This window comes from Gracilinanus agilis, chromosome 4 (assembly GCF_016433145.1).
Source record: "Gracilinanus agilis isolate LMUSP501 chromosome 4, AgileGrace, whole genome shotgun sequence".
NCBI classification, from domain to species: domain Eukaryota; kingdom Metazoa; phylum Chordata; class Mammalia; order Didelphimorphia; family Didelphidae; genus Gracilinanus; species Gracilinanus agilis.
In genome coordinates this window covers 109,094,577-109,121,338 of record NC_058133.1, presented here as the reverse complement: position 1 = coordinate 109,121,338, position 26,762 = coordinate 109,094,577, and the positions used below count along the sequence as shown (strand labels likewise).

The window sequence follows — 26,762 nt, the reverse complement described above, 5'->3', positions numbered from 1 at the left end:
TGTCCAGGGTCACACAGCTAGGAAGTATCTCCAGGCCTGGCTCTCAATCCACTGAACCACCTAATCACAGAACTTTCTGAGAATTTGAGTCAAGATCCCTTTTAGCTGGTGGGAATCTGGGCAGACTTCCTGGAGGTCAGGTTTCCTAAGGGTTTAAAATAGGGGTTCTTAATCTGAGGCCTGAGAATTTGTGTGCTTTTGAAAGTATTTAGATAATGATTTTTCTTTAAATAAGTGGTTGCCTTTCTAATTCTATGTATTTTATTTTAGGCATTTAAAAGCACTATTCTGAGAAAGGGAAACTGGCTTCACCAGAATGTCAAAGGGGTCCATGACAAAAAAAAAAAAAAAAAAAAAAAGGTTAATGACCCCTGGTTTAAAAGATTGCTTATCTCGTCTCCCATACTCCATCCTCCCATAGAAAGTACAACTACAGCCGAAGCGGGGCTGATGGCATCATCCTGTATCACCAGAGAAACCCTGACAATGAGCTCCTAAATCACTTTAACATTATCCCAGCGCCACGAAGTGAGCGGTTGGACTTATAGCTGGGAAATTCCTCAGTCCTCGAGAATCAGAGGCTCTCAGTCCATCCTCAGGCCCAGGACTGGCTCCAAAATTCCCCCAACCATTCTCTGCTAGAGTCCTTCGCACCCCCCTCCCCTTCTCCATCCCTCAGTAACTGGGGGCCAAGAGGGCAGGACCTTCATTGACACCTTTTGCAGTCCTGCCGAAGGGGGAGGGGAGAGCGTTCGCAGAGGCAGAGGTGAGCCAATCGAAGCGTCCTGGGTCACGTGAAGCAGGGTAGCTGACCAATGGGCGGATGAAGGCGGGGCCAGGCTGCAGGGGGCTTGTAACATTTATTAGAACTTGGAATGTAGAGTTTCAGTCAGTTTCTTCTATGTCTAAGTTTCGTTCTCAACCTCTAGGCAGCTTACACATGTGCCCCAGACCCCTGCGCAGCTGAGCTTTCCCGGTGGCGGCTGCTGCTTTCTGCTGATTTCCTTCTTGGTTCTGGGCTGCGTCTCCCGGCGTCTCCGCCTGCTTCTCCTTCCCAACTCCATGGAGCCTTTCACTTTCCCTAAACGCTCCAGCCTGGCTTCTTCCCCTTCCGTGGGGCTCGCGTTGCCCCTTGCCGATGGACTCATCAAGTCTCCCAAGCCCCTGATGAAGAAGCAGGCAGTAAAGCGGCATCATCACAAGCACAATTTGCGGCACCACTATGAGTTCCTGGAAACCTTGGGCAAAGGGACCTACGGAAAGGTGCAGAAAGCGAGAGAGCGATCGGGCAGACTGGTGAGTACCGAACATTCGGCTTTGGCCGGGAGGGGGGAGTCTACGCAGCGTGCACAGCCTGCGTGATGGGGAAGGGGACCGAGTGGTTCCAGGAGCGAACCTGGACCCCATTTAGATGCCCGGAACTATCTGTGAAGGGACAAGCGAGACCTCCTCTCCTGTGTCCTTCCCCATGAAGGGGGGGAAAAAATCCAACCATCTGGTAATTTGGATTCGATAGCGGGAGAGCAGGAAAAAAAAAAGGGAGATGAGAAATGTATCCTTGGAATACCTACGTGGGTAGCTTTGAATGTTTCTTCCATCAAGGATGGAAGAAAGAATAAGTATTTTATTAGGGAACATCCCCAATTCCTGAGATCCACCTGTCAGCTCCCGAGCGGGGACAGATTGCTGGCTGCCTCTGGGGATAAGTCTGGGACTTGTAATTCCTCCTGCTATTACCCCATTGTCTCTGGGTTTCTTTCTACTGTTGCCATCCAGGTTCAATTTAAAGACAGGCCTGCCCCCACTCCCTTTGCCGGCGAAGAAACAAAAGCTGAGATTGAACCTTTAGGGACTGCTGAGGTTTGGGTTAGCCGGGAGAACACTTTATGTAAACTCGTTTCTAGAAGCGTATGAGAGTTGGGGCTTCAGTATCCCCTTTTACGGCTGGGGTATCGAGGAAATCCTTCAGCAAAACTGAAACAAGCTCTCTGGGATCTGAAAGCCAAGAGGCCAGTCATTATCTGGAACGGGGAGTCCCAGAATAGAAACAAACCCCCTAAAGAATGGATTCTAGTAGGGAAAGGTTGTGGGGATTTTTGGATGAGTTTTTCTTTTGTTTTTTAATGTCCTTAAAGGTCAAGGTTTACCATATTGGATCTGACCCCAGTCTCCACCCCTTACTGGTGTTTGCCGCTTTTGTCAGTTGCTGATTTGAAATGCAAAAGTCCTTCTCTGGTGAAGGAGGGAGATGGTTGGAGATGGGTGGAGATGGGGGATGGATTATGGACCAATCAATAGGATCTTGTGTGTGTTTTCACTTCTAATGCCTGGCACAGTCCCCAGATTCTGACTGCCAGCTTGGAGCTGTTGGGCAATACTGTACTTCACATTTCTTTTGCTTTCTGAAGTACAAGGGCCAGGTGAGCAGGATCCGGGGTTTTGAGATTAGAGCCTTTCCTCTGCTGTTCTTGGATTGAAATGCATTTCTCATGCCACTGCCTCCTTGCCCTCTCTTTAAGCCCCAAAGAGAGATGTGTTCTTAAGGTTCTAAGAGTCTGCACTTCTTTTTCTAAAGGAAAAACCTGGCATTAACAAAACCTGAAGTTTTTATTAGCAAAGCTGGGTACCAGAACTTCTGTTCTTTAGAACTTGTAGGAGCAGCTGCCTCCCAGAGGCCATCACAGATGATACCCAGGGTGATTCCCACCCTGTACCATAGTCTTCTAGCTGTGATTATAGATTCTCAATTCACAAGGCATCTTCTCAGTCCCTGTCTTGAGAAGAGGGCTTATCGTAGGAGAAAGAAAACCCTTTGGTCATTGCTTAACCCTGGTACCAACCACTTCCTTAATCAGTAAATGCTTGTATTTAGTAAAGCTTTTACTCTACTCTCATGCATTGTGTGCCTCCTCCAAGAAGTCTTCCTTGATTTCCCTCTCCTATTTTTCCTTGAAATGACTGATACTGTTGTGCCTGGCTCTCTCACTCTCTCTCTCTCTCTCTCTCTCTCTCTCTCTCTCTCTCTCTCTCTCTCTCTCTCTCTCAAAACCCTTTCCTTCTCTCCTAGTTTCAATTCTTAAGACCAAGAAGTGCTAGGCCAGTGATTCCCAAAGTGGGTGCCACTGCCCCCTGGTGGGTACTACAGCGATCCAGGGAGGTGGTGATGGCCACAGGTGCATTTATCTTTCCCATTAATTGCTATTAAAATTAAAAAAAAATAATTTCCAGGGGCACTAAGTAATATTTTTTCTGGAAAGGGGGCAGTAGGCCAAAAAAGTTTGGGAACCACTGCGCTAGGCAATTGGGGTTAAGTGACTTACTCTTGATCACCCAGCTAGGAAGCATTTGAGATCAGATTTGAAACCAGGATCTCCTAGCTGCCCCTCTCATATTTCTTAAATCAGTTTTTGTATATATGCTTTTCCCCTCCATTAGGACTAAGGATTTAAAGCTGAAAGAAGTCTTAGAGGTCCCTTTTCTTCATTTTGCAGATGAAGAAACTGAGGCCCAGAGAGAAGTTAAATAATTTGTTCAAATTTACCTAGATAGTAGTGGCAGATTGCAAGTGCCTTCAGAGAAGGCTCTGAATCATTTCTACCTTCATGTCTGGTACCTTGAGCATAGCAGGTACTTAATAAATAGTTTTCACCTGGATTTGTTTAAGTCAACAGTATCTGTATAGTGTCCTCAAAGGAAGAGTCCTTAGTTACACTCCCATAGGGTTGGGTTGGGAACATGGGGAAGAATGACTTCCCACCTACCCCCAACCAGCTTTGACATGGCATCGTCAGAAGCCAGATGGGACTGCCCTGTCTGAGAAGAGGAAGGAGGGACGTTGCTAATGGATCCTCCAGAAAGGCATCAAAGGGAAGGCAAATATTTGCCCTGGATCCATCAGCCTCCTGAGGATACTCCTGGCATCTCAATGACATTTCCTCCTGTTCTTCCCCAGCAGGGAGCTCCAGGACCTATGCCCCCAGCCTAGAGACACTTACTTATCCTGGCATCATGTGCTTATGATGGAAGAATTGCCTGAATTCCACTCTAGGCATAATCCCAGGGAGTAATCGACTTATAAAACCCTAGACCAGAGCCTACCATATGGTCTTAACCCCAGATCCTCCTGGATAATCAGATAAATGATCTGTGCCAGGTAAACCACTGTCCGTGTCTGGCTTTCTCTAATCGGTCTCTGCCCTTTGGCCCCAGTCCAGAATGGCCTGGAACCTTGTCCCTCTTGCCTAGGGTAATGAGAGTAGAGATCCTTGTGCAATTATTAGACCTAGCCTTTCCCCAAAGAGTGTCCTCCTTTATATGTTCCCCTTTTACCTCCATTTTTTTCTCTGTATCTATATTGCAGTTGCCATTGGTTCCTCAATATTCTGGGCTTTTGAGTTAGGTTTAGGGTGCTCCAGAGAATGTTGTTTTTTGTTTGTTTGTTTCATTCCTTGGTATCTATTTATTGGCCAACCTCATTGAGCACAGTGGAAAGGGCAGGGGCTCTGGGGTCCAAGGACTTGGGTTCATTTCTCCCCTCTGATACTTCCTATAAGTATAGGCACGTAACAATGCCCTGGGCCTCAGTTTCTTCATTTGTAAGATGGATGGATGGGCTCTAAGAGCCTCCCTGGGTCTAGGATCTAAGGTAGAGTCCATGAAGAGTATGGCTAAAGGAAACTCCTGATACTGGCTGACTCAGCTCTCATTTCACACTGCCCCCAGGGGTTGTGGGCAGGCAGTGGTCCCCAGGCCCCCTCTCTGGTCAGCTTCCTGGAGGGGCTCCTTTCTCTCCTGGTACTATTCCTTCTTATGCCTACCTCCTCTGCAGCAGGCCTGTGAGCAGGAGAGGGAGGCTGCTGGCTGCAGGCAGCTCCCATCCTTGGGTCCTGGCCAAGCCACACACACAGGGCTGGGTTGTGAAGCTCCTCGCCTGGGCAGCTTGGCAAGAAGGGTGGAGCAGGTTGAGGCAGGGGGACCTGCCATGAGGGCAGAGAAGGCCAGTCAAGAAAGTTTTTCTTCCTTTACGAGCCAATTTCCAGCAGCAGACTCAGTGTGCCCACATTCATGCCAGCCTCTCTGGCCACTTATCTAAATGGACCATCTCCTACCCTCTCCTTGCCCTGCCTCCCCTGTTCCAGTTGTAGGTGATAGCTCCTACTCCAAGTGCCATCACTCACTCCACATCCCCCAGACACGTCCAGCTTCCTACCCATGTACCTGAAACCCGGCAGCTCCGGTCCTCTTGGGATCTCTTTCTTGTGCTCTCACAGCTTACATTCAGACCTTTCCCGTCTGTCAATCCTCCAGAGAAGATGCTTTCCACACCCAGGGCCCAGGCATCCACCTTGGCAAGAGGGCAGGTGTGTGGGGAGAAGGCCTGAGGCCCAAAGCTAGATGCTGAACATTGTCTTCCTTGTGAGCCTTTGGAAAAGAACTGGCAGCCAGGAGACGGGGGAATAAGGATGGTGGAGAAGCCAAGGAGTGGGGAGGTTGGAAATAAGGACAGAAGGATTCAAATGGAAAAGGGATCTTGTATCAGGGAGCCAAATTACTCATTCTACTTAGGAGGAAATTGAGGCTAAGAGGTGAAGTCACTTGCCGCCCACTGTCATAGATCTAGGATTAAAATATTTGTTGTCAAGGACTGGACTACTCTGGCTAATTCTCCTTACCATTACTATCAATGTATCCTTTTTTTTTTTTTAACCTTTCTTAGAATCAATGCTAAGTTTTGGTTCCCAGGCAGAAGAGAGATAAGGGATTTATGTTTTAGATCTGGACTGGATCAGATAACCTCTGACATCTCTTCCAGATATGTTTTTCTTTTTCTTTCTCTTTTTAAAAACCCTTTACCTTCTGTTGCAGAGTCACTACCAAGTATTAGTTTTAAGGCAAAAGAGTAAGGACAGGCAAATTGGGATTAAGTGACTTGCCCAGGGTCACACAACTAGGATGGATCTGAGGTTAGATCTCCACCCAAGACTGCCTGTCTCTAGTCCTGGCTTTCTATCCTCTGAGCCACACAACTGCATGCTCCTCTCCTTTTTTGTTCTAGTTCTGAATCTGCTTGGTTTTCTTAACCACAAACAAAAAAAACTTTTAGGGGGACAGAGTTCAGGCTTGCCTTCTTGTTACTTATTCCCCAATACCTGTCACATAGTAGGCACTTAATACATACATAGTGGTTAATTGATGGGGATCCAGAGACGCCATGAAGTAGTTTAAATTAATTAGTAGAAATATTATGGGTCAGATGAAATCATAATATCATAATAGAGAGGGAAAGAGTAAATAAGAGCATTGGACCTAGAGTCAGGAAGACCTGGGTTCAAATCTTAGCTTCAGGTACTTACTGGTTGTTAGAAAAGCCATTTGCCTCACTTTCCTTATCTGCAAAATGGAGATTATAATAGCACCTACCTTCCAGGGCTGATGTGAGAATAAATAAAAAGAGATAACATATGGCAAATGCTTTGAAAACCGTCAAGTGTTTTATAATGCTGGTCTTTATTCATGGAAGCATACTTGGTTAAGAGACATCATAATCTTATGAAAATCTGATGTGACAGTTGCCTAGAGCTACTGCTTTTTTGAGAAAGTCTAGAGTCAAATTTAAGAGCTTAGAACAATCTTAGAAGTCATTTCATAGACAGCTGGTGGAACATTTTGGTGAATATCTCCAGTGGTAGAGAGAGAACTCCCTACTGATGAGAAGTTTTCTTTCTTCTTAAAGACAGCTTTTTAAGCAATTCTTCTGTTGAATTGAAATAGGACTCCCTGTAACATCCACTCCTGTACATGGGAGCACCCCGCCTTTTTTTAAGCCCTTACCTTCTATCTTATATCAGTTCCAAGGCAGAAGAGTGGTAAGGACTAGGCAATTGGGGTTAAGTGACTTGTCCAAGGTCACACAGCTAAGTGTCTAAGGCCACATTTGGACAAAGGTCTTCTTGACTCCAGGTCTGGCCTCTGTGTACTGTGTGGCTGTATAGGTTGTTTAGTGACTGTGCCAGAATTTTCCAGATCTCCTGGTTTCAGTCTGAGGCTTTTTCTATTAGAAGCTGCTTTCAATCGATGTTCACACTTCTACTATTATTGTAGTTGTTTTTATTCTCTCTGGATGAGCTCATGGGTGAGGTTGGATGGTAGAACACTGATCCTGCCCTTCCTGGCCTTTGTCTGGCTATTCTGTAAGGAGAGAAAGACTCTTGTCCTGCCCCAGTGTATGATTGTTGTCTTAAACCCTCAAAGAGTTAGGTAAAGGTCCCCAGAAAACTCCTAGAAAGAGATGGCATTAGCAGTGTGTCCACCTGGGACCCTCGGAAAAATAGCTTCTTGCTCAGACCAGCAGGAGAACAGAGAGAAGGCAGGAGAAGCCAGAGTAAAAGTTAGTAGTACTCTCATCTTGTCACCTGTTTGGGGACCAACAAGGAACCCTGATGACACAATCTGTTTCTGGGCTGGAAAACAAAATTGGCAAGCCCCTCCCACCCCTTGGGGACCCCAGCTAAGCTGAGATGTCCCTTGGGACAGAAAGCAGAAGAAAAAAGGAGTGGGAAACTTGGTGGAGCAGAAAAAACACCAGAGTCTGGGTTCCAGCTCTGAGATTTACCAGCCTCACCATGTTACCCTGGCCAAGTCATTTTACCTCTGTGCCTTGAGTTTCCTAGTCTGAAAAAATGAGAATAACAATATTGTCACACTGAGTTGTTGGGAGAATTAAATGAAGCTTAGAAAAGCTTTTTAAAATGTTTTATTCATGCTTTCGTTCTTCACATATCAATCATTTCCCACCTCTACCCTTCTGGATCAATCCTTACTCTATGACAAAGGAAAAGAATTATGCAAAAATATCTGATATTGTATACATCCTTTTGAAATCAGAATTTCTCATTTATTGTCTGGGAACATCATTACTTTAAAAAAAAATAAGGTTTTTTATTGGTATCTTTGCTTTTTTTTTTTTTTAACATCATCTAAGTTTCCCCCATTTCTTTTCCCCTGTCAGAGAATCATTTTCTATAACAAATAATATTTTTAAAGCCTCTCTTCCTACCCCCCCCCAAAAGAAAGGGAAAATCAGCAAAACTGATTACTACATTGAACTGTTGTTCATTTTTCGTTTCCCCAGAATCTGATTTCCTTTTAGAGCTCCTTTTCATTTACAGGAAAAAGTTTCATTACATTTCATTGTAGTCGTTCTCTTGGTTTATTCCTTCGGTTCAGTTCATTCAGGTCTTCCTGTACTCCTCTTGATGCTTCATGTTCCTTTCTCCCCAGAAATAATATTCCGTTACCTTCCTGAGCCATAGATTTTTCAGCCTTTCCCCAGATGGTGGGTACCCACTTTCTGTCCAGTGAGAGCGCCACTCTGAACACTTTGGTCCAGACTGGCCCTTTGAGTCTGCCCTTGAGCTCCTTGGGGAGGTGGGGTGTGAGTAGGATAAATGGTTAGCTGGTCTTTCTGGTCCATCATTCCCTACCGCTGGGGCTCAGGGGTGCTGGCCAGGATAGTGTTCCCTTGTTACCTGGCATTCCTACTTGCTGGCAACCCAATTTATTTTATGATGATAATAATAACAACAACAATCCACATTTTATAGAGTACTTTGGTGTTCACAAAAAGCCTTTCTCACAACAGCCTTGAGCTAGGGAGTATAAATAGTCTCATCCCCATTTTACAAGGAGGGAAACCGAGGCTGAGCAAGATGGGAAGAGCTGTCCACAATCACCCACTTTGGTTCAATATAACAAAAAGTGTCTCCTTTGAACATAGAAAGTGCTTAACGAAGCTAGTCAAAAATGAAATAGTCCCAGCCAGCAAGGAAAAGAGATTCCCTTCTGTACCCACAGAGAAGATTCACACCCAGGACTGCTGACTTCCAGGCCTGGCCCAACTCGTTTTGGGGATCTGGGCTTGCTGGCCCGTGTTAATTTCTGTGACTAATATGTATGTATTTTATTTCTCTGCTCGGCGCTCTAGTAAGAGCTCAGTTATTACTTGCTGTTTGATCTGCATTTATGGGTGTGTTTTATTATACAATTTTTTATTATATGACGATAATACGTTTTCTATAGCTCCTTTATTGGGAAGAACCTATTGAAACTGTTTCTCAGGAAATAGGGAAGGGAGGGCCCAGAATAGGATCTCTCAGTGAAAGTCAAGACCCAGAGAATTTCAAGTGACTTCCCCAAAGGCACCTCGGGAATTGGTTTTAGCGTCTGGAGAATGTGTTGGTTGCCCAGAGAAATACTGGGGGACAAGGTAAAAAGAAGAAGGGCAATCCCATCTCCTCCTAGAGCCCCCGGCCTCATTTACTGTGGTCTCATTCATTCTGGATATTTGGGAAGGGGGCCTCTGGGGTGACTGACCCCGGTCTCCCTCTCCTGCCTTGCCCATTGTCCCCGATACCCTGCTCCTAGCGGGCTCTGCGCTCTGCCCATTCACTGGGGCTAGGTTGGGCCCCTCCTCCTGGGGCTTGGGAGAGAGGGCCGGGGGCGGAGGCCAGGCCATCCCCTGGCCCTGTTGCTGGGGTGACCAGGCTCTTGGCTTTGTGAGCCAGCTCTTCTTACGGGATTATGACTGTTCCGCATTCTTGTCCGATGGGGGAACTCGGTCCCAGCAGAGTTGGCTGTCCCTCTGAGCCAGGGAGGGCATTGTCTGCCTTTGGGACCCGTTTGAAAGGGTGGATTAGAGGCCCCTCCTCTCCTGGGATGCTTTCCTTTTCTCTGTCCCCCTTTGGCTGATGGGGGTTGGGGGCAAATATTCAGAGCCCCTCTGGAGAGGAGCCTCCTGCAGTATTCAATCAGGAGCCATTCACCTCTGCCAGTGTTCAGGTTTCTAAAAACTTGTCTGTCAGGCTGGGTGCGGGAAGAAATCTTATGTTTACTGTTCCAGCCCTCAGCAGACAAGAGGTTATTGGGAGCAGGTTGATCCCCGCCACATAATCAACCCTAATGGCTGACTTTCCCATACTAATAATCCCAAATCTCTGACTTTGTTTCTCCAACACTGACTAGGTTGCTTTCCCCTACGTCCCCCCCAGTCTGGCTACTTTCTTGTCGTGAGGAAGGTAGCCACTGCTGCTCTGAGCTCACAAAGTAGAAGGACTCCCTCAGAGAAAAAGTGTGTTCTCTAGGGCTCCTGGCAAGCAGATTTTCCTCAGTTTCCCCTCCTGCTCCTCAGAAGGAGAGCTCCATCTCTAGGGTGCTTCCTCATCTTCACAGGTGAGGAGAGGGAGGTCAGTGGAAAGTCCTACCTTGGGAGAAGGGCAGAGGTAGGATTAGTGCCTTTTGCAGCATTTTGACTTAGAGAGGGATTGGCTTCCACCAAGAGCTGCCTCAGTCTCGGGTTTTTTCACTCCAAGAGGCCTCCTTCCCAAATATCCAGAATGAATGAGACCACAGTAAATGAGGCTGGGAGATTACTAGACATTCCCAGGTATAATAATAATAATAGTGCCTCCTATGTGCCAGGCACTGTGCTTGGTGCCTTACAAATATTATTCATCCTCACTATAACCATGTGAGGTAGATGCTTTTATCACTCCCATTTACAGATGAAGAAACTGAGGCAAACCCAAATTAAGAGTCTTACCCAGAGTCACTACTCAATAAATAGACAAGATTCAAATTCTAGTCCCACCGAACTTCCTAGCTGCCTCAACCAACACAGAGACCCTGGCCCTAGGGCAAGAGGACCTTGGTCTGGAGACCTGGAACTTTTGCTTTTTATTTATTTATTTATTTGCCTTGTTTTGGGTGGCTGTTTTTAGGTTAGAATTGGGTTCCTTAGTGATCCAATGTAGTTGATTTCATACAGTGAAAAGCATGATTCTGAGAAGGGGCCCATAGATTTCATTCCACCAAAAAAAGTTGGGGATCCCTGAAGCTCTTCCTACTTGTCCCAAGGAATGGACAGCACCCAGCACCTCTGGGGAGGCCAGTCACAAATCACCTGAGAAGCTGAGATTCTCTGCCAGCCGTTCTGATGACCTAAGAGCCCTCCCTGGGCAAGAAATTCTTTATCACGTCTTACTTGTATCCAGCAAACTACAATTTAAGCCTGTTTCCCTCTTCTTCTTCTTTTTTTTTAATGTTATCTTTATTTTATTCCAGTAACAAATTTACACATAAGTTTTCCAAGGTTACATGATTTATGTTGTCTCTCTCGTCTCTTCTCACCCCTCCTCCTGGAGCTGACAATCAATTCCACTGTTTCCCCTTATTCTGATTTCAGAAGTCAGGGTTAGAATTTATTCTATTCTATTCTATTCTATTCTATTCTATTCTATTCTATTCTATTCTATTCTATTCTATTCTAATCTATTCTATTCTGTTTGTTTGTTTGTTTGTTTGTTTGTTTGTTTGTTTGTTTATTTTTAGCCCCTTACCTTCAATCAATATTGTGTATTGGCTCCAAGGCAGAAAATCAGTAAAGGCTAGGCAATGGAGGTTAAGTGACTTGCCTAGGGTCACACAGCTATCAGGGTTAGAATTTAAAGCTGGAACAGTTTTTAAAGGTCATCTAATCCTCCCCATCTCATAGATCAGAAAAATTTAAACTAGAAGAAACCCCACACTCTTCCCTCATTTTGCAGATGAGGACAACAAGGCATAAAGAGATTAAGTCATCCAGCTATTAAATGTCTGAGTCAGAATTTGAATCCAAATTCTGGGTTCTGTCCACTACCCAGAGAAGTTTTTGAAATAATCTAAGAGAGATAAAAATGACTGCCCAAGATGACATGAGCAGCAAATAGCAGGCTCAGGATTTTAATAAAGATTTCATTCAATCTTTTTTTTTTAACCCTTTCCTTCTGTCTTAGAGTCAATAATATATATAGGTTCCATGGCAAAAGAGCAGTTAAGTGACTTGTCCAGGGTCATCCAGCTATGAAGTGTCTGAGGTCATATTTGAACCCAGGATCTCCTGTCTCTAATGCTTGGTGCTCTATCTGCTGTGCTACCTGCCTGTCTTCCCATCCCATTTTTAAAAATCCCTCCCTTCTATCTTAGTATCAATTCTAAGACAGAAGGGTGGTACCATCTATTCAATCAGGGTTGAATCACTTGCCTAGGGTCACCTGCCCAGCTTAGGAAATATATGTGGTCAAATCTGAACCCAGGACCTCCCTTCTTTAGGCTTGACTTTCTAGCCGCTGAGCCACCTAGTTGCCCCCAGGGTCATTCAATCGTATCCTCATCCTTTCAGTGATCTTATGTCTATAGGAAAAGAGACTTTGAAGAAATGAATATGATAAACCCATTCACCTCCCATCCCAATCTCTCCCTCCCTCCCCCATTCTTCTCACAGGTGGCCATTAAGTCCATCCGGAAAGATAAAATCAAAGATGAGCAGGACCTGCTGCACATCCGGAGGGAGATTGAGATCATGTCATCGCTCAACCACCCACACATCATTACCATCCATGAAGGTGAGGAAGGCAGAGGGGGAGGAGAAGCAAGGGAGGGCATCCTCCAAGGCTCTTCCCTCTCCCTCAGGACACTCTTCCCACTTCCCTGGGGATGTTGGAATAGCAGGCTATTCAGCTGGACCAACCTTAGGGGAAGGGGGTGGGGAAAGGGAAGAAGCATTTATTGAGCACCAACTGTGTGCCAGGCACGGGGCTAAGTGCCTTACAGAATGCACCTCGTGTGAGCCTCACAGCAACCCTTGGGGTGGTAGCTGCTATTTTATGATTCCCATTTCCCAGTGAAGGAAACTGAGGCAAACAGACATTAAGTGACTTGCCATGTTGGAATAGCTGGATGGCTTGGAGGATAGAGAATCCAGCCTTAAAGATGGGAGGTCCTGGGTTCAAATCTGGCCTCAGACACTTGGGGAAGGCACTTACCCCCCACTGCCTTGCCCTTACCACTCTTCTGCCTAGGAATTAATATTTAGTATTGATACTAAGATGGAAGGTAAGGGTTAAAAAAAAAAGTAGCTTGCCATGTGGTCACCCAACTGGTCATTCTGAGGGAGAATTCAAAGGTGTTCTTGACTCCAAATTCAGAGTGCTCTCAACACTGTGGTGCCCTGTCCTTGTATATGTTATTATATAATAACTGATGTTTATAGTGTTTTAAAGTTTAAATAAAATCCAGGCACCCATCAATCTACAAATTGTAAAATAGCTACAAAACACTTTCCAAACATTTTTTCTTTTGATCTTTACAATAGCTCTCTGAGCGCGGGGATGACCCCGAAGCGGGGACACCCTTTATTATCCCCATTTTACAGAGGAGAAGACCAAGTCTCAGAGACTGACTTGTCACGGTCACACAGCTATTAAATCGTGGCTCTGGGGTTTGAGGCTTTCGGCTTCAGATTCTGGTTCCAAGGCCAGTGCTCTCGGCACCTTCCCCTGCTGCTGGCTTTCTGCCTGCTGGCCCAGAGTTCATTTGTACGTGATCATGTCTGCCCTCCTCACCACCCCCCAGAGGTGTTCATCCAGGCACAGACACACGCTCAGAGACAGAGCTGAAGTGTCTTATTTCCCCCAGACCTGGAGCCTGAATCACTCCTGCCCCGGGGCCGGCTCCCCACCTGCTCCACTGTGTTCTCCTCCCCCCTTGACGTCAGTGTTTGGCTTTGCCATTCCAGCCACCTTCGGTCCTGGGTTCCAGACAATTGAGGTGGGGGAGAGGGCAGACACCCACATGCACCTGTCTGCATTGTGGTCTTAATACGACTTAGAGAAGGGAGCCAATAGAAAGGGGGCGTGGTGTTGGGGGGGAGCTGAGACACAAGGAGGGATATGGAGGGAGCTGAAACACCAGGGGAGGAGGAGGGAGGGAGCTGAGACACAAGAGGAGGAGGAGGAGAAGGAGGGAGGGAGCTGAGACACAAAGGGGAAGGGAACTGAGACACAAGGGGGAGGGAGCTGAGACACAAGAGAAAAAGGAGGGAGGGAGTTGAGACACAAACCAGGGAGAAGGGAGCTGATAGAAAGGAGGCATGTGGAGGGAGCTGAGACATAAGAGGAGGAGGAAGAGGAGGGAGGGAGCTGAGACACAAGAGGGGAAGAAAGGAATTGATAGAAAGAAAGGGAAGGGGAAGGAGCTGAGACACAAGGGGGGAGGAGAAAAGGGAATATGGGGGGAGCTGAGACACAGGAGGAGGAAGGAGGGAGCTGAGACAAGGGGGGAAAGAGCTGCTAGAAGGGGGGATATGAGAGGAGATGAGACATAAGAGGAGGGAGGGAGCTGAGACACAAGGGGGGAGAGAAGGTTGCTGATTGAAAAGAGAGGATGTGGAGGGAGCTGAGATACAAGGGAAGGAGGGTAGGGAGCAGAGCCACGGCAGCTTTTCTCTTTCTCCCCATTTAATGACGGGGAGCAGGCAAGAAAGCATCCCTACCACTCCCTCACGCTGCTTCTGACCTCTGGGAAGGCTCAGGAGGGAAGAGCAGCTAGCCCAGCCCTGGCCCATCCANGGGGGGAGGAGAAAAGGGAATATGGGGGGAGCTGAGACACAGGAGGAGGAGGAAGGAGGGAGCTGAGACAAGGGGGGAAAGAGCTGCTAGAAGGGGGGATATGAGAGGAGATGAGACATAAGAGGAGGGAGGGAGCTGAGACACAAGGGGGGAGAGAAGGTTGCTGATTGAAAAGAGAGGATGTGGAGGGAGCTGAGATACAAGGGAAGGAGGGTAGGGAGCAGAGCCACGGCAGCTTTTCTCTTTCTCCCCATTTAATGACGGGGAGCAGGCAAGAAAGCATCCCTACCACTCCCTCACGCTGCTTCTGACCTCTGGGAAGGCTCAGGAGGGAAGAGCAGCTAGCCCAGCCCTGGCCCATCCACCCCAGCCAATCATGCAGAAAGCTTGGGCAAATGGCAGAAAAGGCTGATTGTATCTCTGTGTATTTCCCCAGGGGAGGGCAGGAAGATAAGCTATATTGGTTAAGTCAGGTTTGGTTTGCTAATTGGACAGTGAGTGTATGTACACATCCGTGTGAATTTTCTTTCCCACCCATATCTAGGTGATGTCCACGGCCTCTTTTCTATACTTGGTTTCAGAGAGAACTAACTCATGTAGGGATTTTCTTATGCCTATTCACACAAGGTTCATTAATACATGATTGGAGGGAACAGCTGGGTGGCTCAATGGATAGAGCACCAGGCCAGGAATAGAGAGGTCTTGGGTTCAAATCTGGCCTCAGACACTTCCTAGCTGGGTGACCCTGGGCAAGTCCCTTAACCCTCAATGCCTAGCCCTTACCCTTCTATCTTAAAGTTGTTACTAAGACAGAAAGTAAGAGTTTCAAAACAAAACAAAATACATATGATCATGAATTCAAAGGCTACCCTCCTTACCGCTTACCACCTCCCAATTTTTTGGTAACCTATATTGTGGGGTTGGGAGCCCCATTTCTGATCCTGCTGTGGGCTCTGGGGTGGGGGGAAGGGGATGGAAGGATTGTGCTCCTCCTGGATGTGCCCTGACTAGCCCCAGAGGGAAAGGCCTGTCTCCTCCGGGACAGAGGTACATTCTCTCCTCTCCCATAGGCAGAGAGGTGCCAGGAGGTGAAGCCATCGGGCACGGTACCCAGGGACTCGAGCCATCGGGAGCTGCGTAATTCTTCCCTTCCCCACCCCTCGCCCCTAAAAAAAGTACAGAGAGTACAGCTTTCACCACGAGGCCCCAGGCACATGTTTCATTGTGTTCTAGAGAACTCTGACCCAAGCGTGGCATCTGGGTTCTAGTCTTATGATCCTGAGAGTTCCAGCTCAACTTCCTTCTTTGGATGTAGACAGGAGAATGGGAGAAGCTATGGTGTAATCTTTTTCTTTTTCTTTCATTGGGTGGGGGAGGTGGAGGGGTGAGTGTGATGTAATCAACACCAGATATTGGTTCCAAGGCAGAAGAGCAGTCAGAGATGGGGAATTCTTTTAAAACTTGCTCTGGGTCACCCAGCTAAGAAATGTCTGAGGTCAGATTTGAACCTAGATTTGAACCCACCACCTATCTCCAAGTCTGGTTCTTTATCCACAGAGCCACCTGGCTGCCCCTTAAAGAGTATAATATTGGGGCAGCTGGGTAGCTCAGTGGATTGAGAGCCAGGCCTAGAGACGGGAGGTCCTGGGTTCAAATCTGGCCTCAGCCACTTCCCAGCTGTGTGACCCTGGGCAAGTCACTTGACCTCCATTGCCCACCCTTACCACTCTTCCACAGAAGTTAAGGGTTTAAAAAAAAAAGAGTATAATATTAGAACTAGCTAGGCAAGCTAAATTCAGGCAACAGGCATACACATCTGTGCACCTCTCTTACCCATCCTACCTGCTAAAGGACTTGTGATCAGCTTAGTAAATCCGTCTTTGCCCTGGTTTTTCAGGAACAGCAGGTAGGCAGTTCCTTGGGGCTAGGGCATGGGCGTCCAATGCTGCACCCTTTTAAAGAAGAATAATGTCAGAGGCACCAGGAAGGGTCCCGAGAGGTGCCTCCCTGCCTTCTGAATATGACAGACAGTAGTAGAGAGATGGCCCAGGAGGAGCTGAGAGACCCCTCACAGTCCTGTTTTATGCCCCTCTCCATCCACACAAAGGCATTATTTGGGTATTAGGGTAAGGAGCGTGTCTAAATAAATTTTGCTATCTTCATAAATGTTTGTTAAATTTAATTGAAAAAAAGACTTTTTTTTCCCTCCTTCCTTAAAAATTGGTAGCCTGGGGAGCCTTTAGTTTCTCAGCAGTGGGTTAGCCCTGGTCCACTGGGAGATTTGGGGTTGATTACTCTCCTGCTTTCCATCTCCCCATAGTTATTATTTTTCAAACCCTTTCCTTCTCTCAGGATCATATTAGGTATTGATTTTAAGGCAGAAGAGTAATAAGGGCCAGGCAGTTGGGATTCAGTAACATCCTCAGTTACACAGCTAGGATTTATCTGAGGCCAGATTTGAACCCAGGATGTCCAGATCCACTGTGCTCCCTTGATGCCCCCCAAAGTCTTTAGTTTTACAACAAACAGTAGGTTTAGCCCTGGTCCATTGTTGCTAGGAATTTCAGATGCATTACCCCGACGCCTTACATCTTCTCATCGTTTTGAGGCATCTAGGTGTACTGTGAGCAGAGGGATGGATGGTCTTCCTGAGTTCTGTTTGCTCAGCTATAAAAATTAGGGGTTTGGACTCAGCGGCCTCCAAGGCCCCTCTTAGCACTAGATCCTTGGTCCCATGAAAGGCCATACCAGAGTTAGTTCTCCCTGAAAGCAAGAAGCCCAGAGTTAGTTCTCTGTGAAAGCATGAAATTCTGTCCTGGTTGTATTTTGGCAGGAGGGTCTGAGCCCCTCAGGCTTACCTCTTAGGTATGGCTCTGGCTTCCTCAGCTGCTGCCAGCCCCCCTATCCTACCTCCTGTAGCCCCAAGGAGGAACCCCCTAAATCTGACGGTTCCCCTGTTCTCTCTGCCGTAGTGTTTGAAAACAGCAACAAGATCGTCATTGTCATGGAGTACGCCAGCCGCGGAGACTTGTATGACTACATTAGTGAACGGCAGCGTCTCAGCGAGCAAGAGGCCCGGCATTTCTTCCGACAGATTGTCTCAGCCGTGTACTACTGTCATAAAGTAAGACACCTTCTCCCCAGCCTACACCCGCCCTCTTTTCCCCTCCTTCTTCTTTTCTCCCACTCTGAGCCCCTTTTCCCCCATTCACCCTCCATCTTCCTAGGAAGGGTTTGGAGAGTTTCTCTGTTGTACCAATGAGAGGAAAAAAATATGCCTGGGATCACAGTAAGACAAGAATAAAGGCTTAACCGGAGGGGTGGCTTATGGCTCAGTGGATAGAGTGCCAGGCTTGGAGTCAAGAGGACCTAGATTCAAATCTGGCCTCAGATACTTCTAGCTAGACCATGGGCATATTGCCTAGCTCTTACCTATCTTCTGTATTAGAATTCATTCTGAGAAGGTAAAAGGGTTTAAGAAAAAAAAAAGTCTTAACAGGACTCTCTAGACTCCCATTCTAGGCTCCATTGCTTCAAGGGAGCATATCAAAGGCAATATTGTTGGCATTGGGACAGACCTTAGGAATGAGCATTTCTGGATGTCTTGTGGAACAAAAGGAGATGATTATACATAAAATTTGGACTATTACATAATTTGCTTTTATTTTTAAGTATTTGGTAAATTTCATATGTGACTCTCAAAGCTATCCTGCTTGTGGGGTGACTCCTTCCATTCACTTATTTGTAGAAGGGGGAATTCTTTTCCTAGTCACACTCACCCCACCCCCCCCCCACTTCCCCACCCAATGAAAGAAAAAAAAATCCTTATAATTTGTTATAAGTGAAGCAAATTCCTCCTTTGACCATGTCCAGAAATGATATCTCATTTCACATTTTGAGTTCATCACTTTTCTGTCTAGAATGGACAGCATGCTTCAGTGTTGGTCCTCTGGAACTATAGTTGGTCATTACCTTAATCAGAGTCCTTACTTAGATCTTTCAAACTTTTTCTTAAAACATTGCTTTTATCGTATAAATTGCTCTCCTGGTTCCACTCACTTTATTCTGCATCAGTCCATAGAAATCTTCCCCAGGTTTCTCTGAAACCTTCCCTCTCATTTCTTATAGAGCAATAATATTCGATTACATCAAATATCTTAATTTGTTCAGCCACTCTCCATATCGATGGACACCTTTTTATTTCTAGTTTTCCACTATAAAAGCTAACTGCTCTAGAAGCATTTTTGTGCGCACTATCTCCCCTTTTTTGTTTTTATAAAGATATTTTAATTTACCAATTACATGTAATAACAATTTTTCACATACACCATCCACTTTTTGCAGAAGCAACGAGAGAGAGGAATTGATTTGCCCATCATAGTAGGTGGCAGACTTAGGATTTCTGACTCCAAAGCAGAACACACTTCCAGTTTTTAACCTGTCACTCCCTTCATGTTAGTGGATCCCCAATTTCTCCATGCTTGTTCCATCAGCTGGCCTGGGCTGCTTCCTCCCCTGGTCAGCCTGCCCTTCTGTTTGACCAATTGTTATCTTTTCTCCCTTTTTAGAATGGGATTGTCCACCGAGATCTTAAGCTGGAAAATATCCTCCTGGATGCTAATGACAATATCAAGGTGAGCCCCTATTTTTATTTCTAAGGTCTCCCCACCCTAAGCCTGCCAGACCCTTAAGCTCTCCGGGTAGCTGAGCAAAGCTTTCCTCGGACTCGGAGAGCCCTGGGCAGTTTGGTCTTTGCTCACAGCCCAGGTCTTTATCCTTTTTATCTGCCTCATATGATGGGGACCTGCATTCTGTTTCACTTTCCAGAAATCATCCAGGGCATTCCCGACTATGCATAATTTCCCTGCTATCTTAGGTCTGCTAACTGGATTCCTAAGCAATGATAAGCGGCTTATTTGAAGTTGAAAGACATTTTTTACTAATATAAATCTCCATCTGTATGTCTGCTGACTCAGAAATCCAGGAAAACAAGGGGAACATAGTACAATGGAAAGAGAGCCAATTCTAGAGTATTCTAAGTATTAGGGTTCAAATCTCATCTCTGACACTACCTGTATGACTTTGGGCAAATTACTTCCCTAGACCTCATGGCTTCATCTGTAAAATGAAGGGCCTGGATTAGAGGCGGGCTGAAGCTCCAGCTCTAGACCAATCATCTGACTTTGGAATCCAGCTTTCTTATCTCAAATTTAGCCATATATTCCTTAGAAAAAATTTTTGTCATTGTTAAAATAACATTACCTTTCCTTCACTTCCAAATGCAAAACAACAACAACAACAACAACAAAAAACTAAATTTATGTCCACATTGGTCATATCAGCACATGTATGTGTCATTTTATGGTGTCTTTAGTCCATGGCTGCTGTGTCAGGAGGTAGGTTTAACTAAGTATCCTTGAACTCGGGTCTTTTAGCCAGGAAGGCTTCAGCACAGGGAATGAGCATCTCTGTAGCCGTGCCTCTGGGTACCATGTAAGAGGAAGAGGTCTACCGCACAGCTCCGACCCAATCCTAAATATGAAACGTGCTTCCCATGAGCAGCTTGGGTTCCTTGCCCTCTGGTGCCCTTTTGCCTCTGGATTCCCGGAGCAGGTGGGGCTTTCCCTGCATCTGGCCAGAGACAACCGGCGCCAGTAAAATAGGTTTCAGAAATAGGCTTGAACTTTTCCATCTGGGCTAACGACCTGGCTACCTTGATAAGGGACCAATTAAGCCATAAACATTCTAGTCAGAGTTTCATAAACAACCACTGGCTGAAACTAACCTGGGGTTGACTTGGATGGGACTCCCTCTGAGGATAATCATGCAGGGGGTCTTGGTGACTACCCTCGTCTGATCAGCCTTTGGGGTCCCCAGTTCCCAGATATTACTGAATGGTGAGTTGGTCAGTGGAGAGAATGCTGGATTTAGTCAGAAAGACCCATCTCAGATACTTACTGGATGGAAGAGTTCCACCCAGTCAAGTCCCAGCTTTTCAGAGCCTCAGTGTCCTCATTTGTAAAATAAAGCCCAAGTTTGCTATGAGGGTCAGATGAAAAGATGGATATCAGGTGTCCAGGAAACAAAGCACTTTGTAGAAGTGAGTTCTTTCTGCTACTACTATTCCTGGAAGTTCCCTCCTGATTGAGGCTCCCACCCCAAGTCTTGTTAGCACAAAGATAGGTTTATTTAGGTTGTTTGCAGGCCAAATACCTCCTGCCCATTATTCTTTAACAGCCTACAGACCATCCCACCACACCCCTCTGAAGCTCAGGCAGTATAGAGAGGAGTAAATTCTTTACTGGGAAGAGAGACAGCTTATGCTTATAGGGCTAATCAGTAACCAAAGGATCTCTTAAGGTCAAGGCCTTTGGATTACAGGGAAAAACGTATATTTATTTCTCTTCCATCCCTTCCCCCACCTCCACTCTCCCAGATACTCCTTTTTTTTTTTTTTTCCAGGCCTCAAATATGTAGCCTTTTAAGTGCCTAGCACTGTGTTGGATAAGAGGGAAAACAGGTCCATGGAATAGGGGTGCCCTTCCCTCCCTTGGTAGCTTAGATTAGTTGGAGGAAAGGAGGCTAACACATGGAACTTTCTTGAGAATGGTACAAGCCCTTATTTAATCCTCCACTCCTATCCTCCCAACATAAGTATTATGGACTTGAATGTTTAAGGGTCATTGAAGGCTATAAAAGTCGTCAAAGGCTTCATGAAGCAGAGGAGGGATCATAGATGTGGAGTTTAAAAAAAAAAAAAAAGATTTTAGGCATCAGGTCCAACCCTTCATGGGAAAGGAACCCTAACAGGCTCTCCTCCACAAATGCCCCTTTGGCGAGGATGTTCTTGGCTGATATCTCGTCTCCTAAACAATGGGCAGAATCCCATGGGCCAAAGGACCCGTTCTTTGTTGGATGTGTCCAATGTAGGGTGGACAAGGAAAGTGAGCAGGGGCTACTAGAGAGGGGTAGGGTAGAAAACCTCTTCAACCTGAGCTTCCACGTCACCATCTACCTCTTGTTTGACCCTCTAGATTGCAGACTTTGGCCTCTCCAACCTCTACCATCGGGACAAACTCCTGCAGACCTTCTGTGGGAGCCCCCTCTATGCCTCGCCAGAGATTGTCAACGGGAAGCCCTACATGGGCCCGGAGGTGAGCAGTTCCCACGTCTGCTGGTCTCCCTTAGGACTTCCCCTTCCTAGAGTCTTGGTCCAGATGGGTGAAACCCAGAGAGACAAACATGAGCCTTTAGCCTGTCTACTCAAGTGCTCATGGGAAGTTATTTAACTGACTTCAAAAAACACTGCCAACCAAGTGCTTTAATCTTAGTTTTTAAAATTGGGGTAAAATGGCAATTTTCATCACCTGTCCTAGTGATTTTCTTGTAAAACTCCTATTTTCAGGGGGTTGGTAGAATTTGTATAGCATGGCGTGTTAGAAGGAGGGCTGGATACTTGAGCTGGAATAAGGGCAAAGACTCCTCCACCTCCACTCTCCTACCTTGTGACAACAAATTCTATGAAATGTGAGGAGGTTGGATTCTGTTTGTGCTTTCTCAGTCTCCAGGCTTCAGATACCACATAGGGCAACTGGGCATGGTCTATTTGCCTTGTGTTTGAAAGCATGCCTCAACTGACCCCTCCTTAGATCCAGGAGTGGTGCATCTAACCTTCCCTTTCCACCATGAAGAGGGAAGCAAGTGGGCCTCCCACTGGCCCTAAAAATCCAGCATGCCCAAGGGCATTTCTTCTCCTTGGATCCATGGTTGGGTTAGGGATGGGGAGGCTGGCAGGTTGGCCAAGGAAGTGACTGTTCCCCGTTGCCAATACCTTTCTCTCTGTCTCAGGTGGACAGCTGGTCTCTAGGGGTTCTCCTCTATATCCTGGTACATGGCATGATGCCCTTTGATGGGCAGGATTATAAAAGCCTTGTGAAACAGATCAGCAATGGAGAGTACCGGGAACCCACCAAGCCATCTGGTGAGTAGTATGGGTTTACTGGATTTTCCTGGAAAAGGACTTTTCTCTCTCTGGCCTCTTTAGTAAAATGGAGAGAAGGGCAGAAGAGTAACTTACAATGACTGAATTCAAAGAGGTCTCCCCCCATCCTTCCCAGATATCATTTTATATTATCCCTCCCCTCCAAAAGACCTGCCAAGATCCCAGAAAATAGAAATATCACCAAGGAATTATGGATTATAGGGCATTATCCTTCCTTGGGAAAGATTTTTTCCCCAATATTTTGCTTAGATTCTTCCTATATATTTAAGAAAACCCTTACTTTCTTTTTCTTTGTTTTTTAAACCCTTTCTTTCTGTCTCAGAATCAATGCTCTGTATTGTTCCCAAGGCAGAAGAACAGTAAGGGCTGGGCAATGGGAGTTAAGTGACTTGTTCAGGATCACACAGCTAGGAAGTATCTGAGGTCAAACTTGAACCTAGGACTTCCCCAAAACCCTTACTTTCTTACTAGGTATGCAGAAGAGTGATAAGGGATGGGTAATTGGGGTTAAATGACTTGCCCAGGGGCACAGCTAGGATATGCCTGAGACCAAATTTAAACCCAGGTCCTTCCAGCTCTCAAGGCTTCACACTTTATCCACTTGAGCTACTTAGCTGTCCCCTTCCTATAGGTATTTAAAAAATTTTTACCTTCTGTCTTAGAATTAATACTGCATATTGGTTTCAAGGCAGAAGAGTTCCTAGGAGCTAGGCAATGAGGGTTAAGTGACTTGCTCAGGGTCATACAGTTGGGAATTGTCCAAATCCAGATTTGAACTCAGGAACTCCTTCCTCTAGGCATGGCTTTCAATCCACTGAACCATTTAGGGGCCCCCCTTCCTAAATGCTAAAAAAGAAAAAAAAAATCCAAGCTTCTTTCATTTGGGAGGAGAGAGAATCAAAAGAAGGCTTTTACTGTCATCTTCCTTTATTATTTTACATCTCAAAATGTGCCCTTTTCTGCTCCTCATCCACCCCTGGAGAAAAGGAATAGGTCAGCCTGGTCAACAACAGGATCCAGTGAGCACCCCCTTGTGCACCGCACTGCCCTGGGCACTCTGGGGGTGGAGATTGAAGAGAGGCTATCCATGGCAATAGTCCTAATAGTCCTTGAGAAACTGAGTGAGGACACACATAGGAAGCAGGACCAAGAACACTAAAAAACCAACAGTGACCATCCGCACTGAAGCACCTCCGTGCAGAGAGGTCCAAAGATGGGTGGCGGCATCAGCTTCCTGGAGAAGGTCCACCTGGCCCGATGAGAGAGGAGAGGAGTGAAAAATGGCAGGGCCAGAGAGACAGGAGAGAATGACCGAGTTCAGTCGGCCAGTCTATCAGTCAGGCGACGAGCATTTTATGAGGTGCTGCCAGTCTGCCTGGCTCTGTGTAATAAAATGCTGGTGATATGATAGTCTTTTCTCCTAAGGAGATCCCCTTCTGATGGGGGAGCTAGCACGTCACTAGGAACAAGGAGAGCAGTGGTCTGAGGAGGGTGACAGGCGGTGGGGCAGAGGGCATCGAGGGAAGCCGGGTCACTTTTCTTGGGGCGCTCCGTTGAGTCCATTGCTTTCTTTTCTGCTTTCCAGATGCTTGCGGACTGATCCGATGGTTGCTGATGGTGAACCCCACTCGCAGGGCTACTCTAGAAGACGTGGCCAGCCATTGGTGGGTCAACTGGGGCTATGCTGTGCCAATAGGGGAACAAGAAGCTCTTCAGGAAGGTGGGACTCCAGGGGAGAACTCTCCCAAGGCCACGGTGGCTGAATGGCTCCGCCGCTCCTCTCGGCCCCTCTTGGAAAATGGCGCCAAGGTGTGCAGTTTCTTTAAGCAGCATACGACTGGTGGGGCTGGGCTGGAGCGCCAGCACTCACTTAAGAAATCCCGAAAGGAGAACACTATGGCTCAGTCTCTCCAGGGGAGTGTAGCTGTAGAGGCATCCCCTAGCCCGAGCAAAGGGATTCTCAAGCTGCCCAAGGGTATCCTCAAGAAGAGGGTGGCCCCTTCCCTAGAGGGGCAGAGAGAGAATTCAGGGGAACCGACACCAGAGCCCACTGGGGTCCCCAGCAGCCCCAGGCACACTGCCCCGGCACTACCAAAGAAAGGTATTCTTAAGAAACCGCGGCAGAGGGAATCAGGGTATTATTCTTCCCCGGAACCCAGTGATTCCGGGGACCTTCTGGATGCAGGTGATGTGTTTGTAAACAGTTATCCTAGTGTCAGAGAGCCTTCCCGGCCCCCTCAGCTGCCCCTCCACCGAAAGGGTATCCTCAAACACAATGGCAAATTCTCAGGAGCTTCTCAGGAACTCGCTGTCTTTGGCTCCCTGGATGAACTGGCCCCAGTCCTGTCTGCCACTCGTGCCACTCGCCCGTCGGGTGCCGTGAGTGAGGACAGCATCCTGTCCACAGAGTCCTTTGACCAGCTTGACCTACCAGATCGCTTGCCTAAGCCCGAACTGGCCCTGCGGGGCTGTGTGTCAGTGGACGACCTGTTGGGTCTAGAAGAACCAGCCCCCCGAGGGTCTGCCTCGAGGCTTAGGCGATGGAGGCAGGACCCCCTTGGGGACAGTTGCTTCTCCCTGACAGACTGCCAGGAAGTTACTGAGGTATACCGGCAGGCATTGGCTGTCAGTATGAAACTCAGCTGAGGGTGGGAAAGCAGCAACTCCACCCCATCCCTTGGGTCAAAGAAGGCTCAAAAGTGTTGCCATACCTCTGCCTCGGAAGAGACTTGAGTTCACAGCCATAGAGGCCAAAAGGACTTGGGCTTAAGCCCTGAGGAGGGGAAGGGAAGAAAATGAGTGAGATGAGAGTTAGAGCTCCCCTTTAAACCATATGCCTTTGTCACCACCAATAGAAAGGGGATGGAAGGAGGACAGATGGCCAAAGAAATCTGAATGCAAAGTCTACAAGTGACCAACTCCTAATATGCCAAGTGAGGACTGACCATACAATTGGACCCACTTCCACCAGGAGACCTTTTCTCTCTCCCATACGAGGAGAGCTGTTGAGTGGGGTTGGAAGACACCCAGAATCCAGTCTTCAGAAGAAGTGAATTCTTTCTCCAGCTTAAACTTCAAAATTGAAGTAGGGCACCCATTGTTGTGCCTTTGTGACTTTTATGACAGCGTCATGATGTTGGGGTCTCTGGTACCTTTCTGGGTACAGTGTGGGTCTCCCCAGTACTTACAGAAGAGGACCGCAAATCTCTTCCCCCTTTCCGCTGCTGCCTAAGCATGAGCCCCTGACCCTTATCAGGCTTTCCCCTCTGCACCATTGAGGGAAGCTGCTATAAATCCAAGGACTTGAAAAGGACCCTTTGTTGCTGCACAAATAAAACAGTCATCTCAATGGGAGCCCAGGCCTCCTAGATCCTTGAACCTCAAATGTGGAGGATTGTCAGCCCTCCTCATTCTTTCTTCAGTTCCCCACCCCAGACAATGTCTGGCCTCTTCTCTGATGGGTGGGGGGAATGGATCATTGTCCTGGAACCTTTTTGCCTTGAAAAGAACTGTTTTCTATTTATTTGTATTTGCTCAGTTATGTATTGTTTTTTTAAAAAATGAATTTTACTGTTTTCAATAACATGGATGGATTGACTCTTCCAGAAATGTTTTTTTGGTGGTGTTTTGTGTTGCTATATACACAAGAAACAACATTCAGCAGCAATACACTCCCCGAAATAGCACTGATCACATTTTAGGGAAGTGAAAGTGCAGAAGGAAACCCAAAGTGGGTGGCCAGTGCCTCAGCTTACTGATCTGTGTCAACTCAAGTTCCTCAGTGCCATGATTTTCCAGACCCACCAGCTTTTCCCTGGAGTTGAATTGCAGCCTTCGTCGCCTCAGTGGAGGATGACTCTTTAGCCCCATCTCATCCCTTGGCTGATGAGTTTGGGACTGGCCCATCTCCCTCTATTTTTCTATTTGAATGATCCTGGTTCCTGGTGGGCTTCCGGGAAGGCCTGTGCACTCTTGTCCTTTCTAGCTGACACATGATGGCCCTTTTCCCCACTTCAGTCATCTGATTGCTTAAATCAAACTGATCTCTCAGGTTTTGGAAGTTTGAGTCAAGGGTCACGCTGACAGGTTGGCACTTGCTTGCCAGTAGTTCAGATTAGCTGTTTATTGGGTAAGGATTTAAGAACAGCATCAGGGGGTGGCTTGAGCAGTGGATTGAGAATCAGGCCTAGAGAGGGGAGGTCCTAGGTTCTAATCTAGCCTCAGACGCCTCCCAGCTCTGTGATCCTGGGCAAGTCACTGAACCCCCATTGGCTAGCCCTTCCCCTTCTTCTGCCTTGGAACCAATACACAGTATTGAT

The 26,762-nt window shown here is 46.8% G+C and overlaps 1 protein-coding gene across 1 annotated transcript; it reads left to right on the top strand.

Moving 5' to 3' along the window:
* The first annotated feature begins 917 nt into the window (after nucleotides 1-917).
* On the top strand, nucleotides 918-26,048 carry NUAK2 (NUAK family kinase 2). Its single transcript, XM_044673524.1, has 7 exons — nucleotides 918-1,296; nucleotides 12,317-12,437; nucleotides 17,414-17,565; nucleotides 19,010-19,075; nucleotides 21,476-21,595; nucleotides 22,290-22,422; nucleotides 24,029-26,048. Exons 1-7 carry the CDS (start codon nucleotides 1,063-1,065, stop codon nucleotides 25,087-25,089), a joined length of 1,887 nt encoding a protein of 628 aa, XP_044529459.1. The 5' UTR covers nucleotides 918-1,062; the 3' UTR covers nucleotides 25,090-26,048.
* The last annotated feature ends 714 nt before the right edge of the window (nucleotides 26,049-26,762 follow it).